A 4,208-nucleotide genomic window follows, 5' to 3' on the forward strand; every position below is an offset into this window, starting at 1 on the left:
TTCCCAAATTGTTAGATCAATGGCCCTATTGCCGAAGGAATTGGTCGGTTGGTTTTGAATCTATGGATTTTGAAGCATAGCATCTGCATTGATGACTTGGTTCGGCTTCCACTCGGCAGAATTTTTTCCCGCTATCGCCTTTCTCCACAGCTCATGCCTTGAGCTTTACATCCAACTTCAGAAGTCATCCTCCTTGGTATTCCCAAATTAATATACACCTATAATCTGAAAACCAATCAACTCAACGTATTTCACTTAGTGGAGGGAAACAGGTTTTTAATTGATGATATATGTTTCTTCTAGGGCTGGGCATAGGGTCATCCGACCCGCCCAAACCGCCCTACCCGAACCGAACCGCACGCATGTGGGCGGTTTCGCAAACACATTAGGGTAGGGTGCGGTTTGGATTTTATATGAATTTCGGGTTGCGGGCGGGTTGCGGGTTTGAACCGCACCCGCCCAACCCGTTCACATTTAATTTAATTTAATTTTTTTTTCTTCCAAACCAAATCTAACCGTCCATCTTTTCTTTGACTCACCAACTCACTCATATAACAAAACAAAAGAAAAAAAAAACCCTAATATCTAATCGGCTTCTCCTCCTCACTCACTCACTCTCTCTCTGAGTCTCATCTCACTCTTTTTCTCACTCTCTTCTCCTCGGTTCTGCAGTGTGCACACACCGATCGATCATTCTCCTTCTCAGCCGATCTACTTCATTCATTCACAGGTGAACTCTATTTCTCTCAATCTCTCTCTCTCTCTCTCCCGATCGTTGATTTGTTGTGGATGAACAATAGAACTGATTTTTTTCATCTCCGACTCCGATCTACTTTACAGGTGATCTCGCAGGTGATCTCTGATTTTTTTTATCATCACATAGCCGATCTGCTTCAAAGGTGAGCTCTCTCTCTCAATCTCTCTCTCTCTCTCTCGATCGTGGATGAACAACAGAAAAAGAACTGATTTTTTTCATCTATGATTTTTTTCATCTCCGATCTACTCTTCGCAGGTGATCTCTGATTTTTTTCATCATCGCACAACCGATTTTTTTCATTGCACAGCCGATCTATTTCACATCACAGGTGATATCTCATCTCTGATTTTTGGTGGACGAACAGATTTGATTTTGGTTAATTTATTGAATCTGTTTGTTTTTGGTTAATTTTTGGAATCTGTTTAATTTTTGATTAAATCTGTTTGTTTTTGGAATCTGTTTTTGATTAATTTTTGGAATCTATTAAATCTGTTTGTTTGAATCTGTTTAATTTTTGATTAATTTTTGTTTTTGTTTTTGTGTTTAATTTTTGTTTGAATCTGATTATTTAATTATTTAATTCTGTTTGAGTCAGCTATATAATTTCTGTCTGAGTCAGCCATATAATTTTTATTTAATTTTTGGAATTCAGATTATTTAATTCAGATTATGTAATCTGTCTGTGTCTTAGTTGAATTTGTTTCTTTTATTTAATCAATCAGTAGAATCTGTTTATTTAATGGAGGATAGGATAGTATTTTTGTAATCCCCTAGTTTGTAAAATTGATTATAGAATAATCTGTTTGTTCTATCTGTTTATTTAATCTGTCTGTAAAATTGATTCTATGATTGTATTTTTGTAATTCAGTTTAAATGGAGGATAGTGTTCAATCTCCCGCAATCAATCTTGTACCTCCGGAATCCTCTAATTCTCAAATGAATCCTCTCTTAGTCGAACCCAAACCTGAACTTGAACCTAAGCCTCCTAGACCCCCAAAGAGAAAGAGTGAGAGTGGAGGGGGGATAGCACCATCCACAGTTTGGGATCATTTTGACAAGGTTGTAGGGACCGATGGGAAGCGTAGAGCTGTATGTAAATATTGTAAGAAAGAGTATATGGCTGACTCTAGAACTCATGGGACTAGTAATTTGAGGAGTCATACACCCAATTGTAAAGAATATCCAAATAGGGATACAGATGGTCAACAAACACTAAATCTTAAACCGAAGCAAAATGAAGAGGGTGTTGAGGTTGTAGCAACAATTTTTAATTTTGATACTTGTAAAAGGGCTCTTGCAGAGATGGTGGTCATCGATGAGTTGCCATTTAGATTTGTGGAGGGTGTTGGGTTTAGAAGATTTTGTAATGTCGTGCAACCCAAATTCACACCAATTCCCTCTCGTCAAACCATATCTAGAGAAGTGCTCAATATATTCAAGAATGAAAGGGATAAGTTAAAGAAGGCCATGAAGGGTCGTAGAATTTGTTTTACTACGGACACTTGGACATCTATTCAGAATTTGTGTTACATGTGTTTGACTGCTCATTTCATTGATGATAATTGGAAACTTCAAAAAAGAATCATAAATTTTCAACAAGTTGAGGATCACAAAGGAGAAACATTGGGTCGAAAAATTGAGTCGTGTTTGATTGAGTGGAACATTGATAGCATATTCACCTTAACAGTTGATAATGGTAGTTCAAATAATCTTACCATTCAATATTTGAAAACGATAACCAAAGATTGGAAGTGGACTATTTTGCAACATGAGTTTATTCATATGCGTTGTTGTGCACATATTCTTAATCTCGTTGTGAGTGATGGGTTGAAAGAAATGGATGATTCTATTTGCCAACATTAGACTTGCGGTGAGATATGTGAGGTCTTCTCCTCATAGGCATGATGTTTTTAAGAAGTGTGTGGCCACACTCAAACTTGATTCAAAAGCTCTTGTATGCCTAGATGTACCAACTAGGTGGAACTCTACCTATTTGATGTTAGAGGCCGCCGAAAAGTATGAGAAGGCTTTTAACCGATTGAAGTTTGTGGATTCCAACTTTGAACCTTATTTCAAGGATGTTGATGGTGGCATAAGAAGAAGTCCGAATGAGTTGGATTGGAAAAAGTGTAGAATTTTTTTGAGGTTTTTAAAATTATTTTATGTTGCAACCAAGAAATTTTCGGGGTCTCTCTTTGTTACTTCCAATGCTTTTTACAAAGAGATGTTTGTTATTGAAAGCAAAATTAATCAATTAATTTTAGAGGAGGATGATACTTTGAGCACAATGGCAAAGACTATGAAGCTAAAGTTTAGCAAGTATTGGGGGGATGGAAGTAAAATCAATTTGTTGTTGTATGTTGCGGTGGTTCTTGATCCTACCAAAAAAATGACATACTTGGAGTTTTGTTTTTCCAATTTATTTCTTGGAGATAATAGGAAGGTGGAAGAGATGGTAGACAAGGTTAAGAGTTGCTTGAGTCGTTTGTATAGCCATTATGTTACACTTTATCCTTCACATGAGAAACTTCCAAGTGTGAGTGAAGTTGTGAATATGGTGGAAGATGATGATGATGATAATCCCTATTCTTTAGTTGACTCCCAATTTAGTTCCTATTTGGAGGGGCGATGCACTAGTGGATCTAAGTCGGAATTGGAACAATATTTATCCGAGGTTGAACATTTTGCAAAGAATCAAACATTTGAGATTTTGAATTATTGGAAGGTGAATGCAACCAAATATAGGGTGTTATCACAACTTGCTAGGGATGTGTTGGCCATGCCTATTTCTACCGTTGCATCGGAGTCGGCTTTTAGTACGGGAGGGCGTATTCTTGACCCATTTCGTAGTTCACTCTCACCTTCTATGGTTGAAGCTCTTGTATGTACTCAAAATTGGCTTCGAAGCAACCTTCCAATTTCTCTTCGAAAAGCGATGGATGATGTGGAAGAATTTGAGCAATATGACTCGGGTAAATGATAATTTATTTATCTTTATTTTAATTTGTATTATTATTCATTTTCTAATGTAAGTTTCATTAATCTTCTCTTGTTGACTTCTAATTAGGTACTTTGGAATCAAGCTCATCTTCAACTTCAACCTATAATGTTGATGCTATAATTGATGTCTAATATCCATTTGTTCATTGGTAATTTTTCATATACTCAACACATTTTCTTACTATATTGAGATGCAATATATAGACATTTGTTTATTTTTTCATTTCTTACTATTTATAATTGAAGATTAAAGTTTATATTTTTTCAATTTGTTTGTGTAGGGTTCATCAACCAAATGCATGGAATTGGAATTGGAATTTGTTAAAGTTGAATTGGATGTGATTCATGAAGATGAAGTTTGATATTTTAGAAGTGTTTCAATTTTATTTCATGGGTTTGTATTGAATGAAGTTTAAGTTTGACAATAAATTTTTTTTTTAATTGCGTTTTG

The 4,208-nt window shown here is 35.7% G+C and overlaps 1 protein-coding gene across 1 annotated transcript; it reads left to right on the plus strand.

The window, feature by feature from the left end:
* Positions 1-2,753: 2,753 nt before the first annotated feature.
* On the plus strand, positions 2,754-3,889 carry LOC145798266 (zinc finger BED domain-containing protein RICESLEEPER 2-like). The gene is made up of 2 exons (XM_082885775.1): positions 2,754-3,729; positions 3,825-3,889. The coding sequence occupies exons 1-2, from the start codon at positions 2,754-2,756 to the stop codon at positions 3,887-3,889; spliced, it is 1,041 nt and encodes a 346-aa protein (XP_082741901.1).
* Positions 3,890-4,208: the final 319 nt, after the last annotated feature.

This window comes from Camellia sinensis, chromosome 8 (genome assembly GCF_055761805.1).
Source record: "Camellia sinensis isolate YWXY chromosome 8, ASM5576180v1, whole genome shotgun sequence".
NCBI lineage: Eukaryota > Viridiplantae > Streptophyta > Magnoliopsida > Ericales > Theaceae > Camellia > Camellia sinensis.

What these genes read in the sequence shown, in the direction of transcription:
- LOC145798266 (XM_082885775.1), top strand. Translation starts at nt 2,754, where the DNA reads ATGTTAGAGGCCGCCGAAAAGTATGAGAAGGCTTTTAACCGATTGAAG. An exon ending in ATTTGAGCAATATGACTCGG is followed by an intron (nt 3,730 to 3,824) that starts GTAAATGATAAT and finishes ACTTCTAATTAG; the next exon opens with GTACTTTGGAATCAAGCTCA.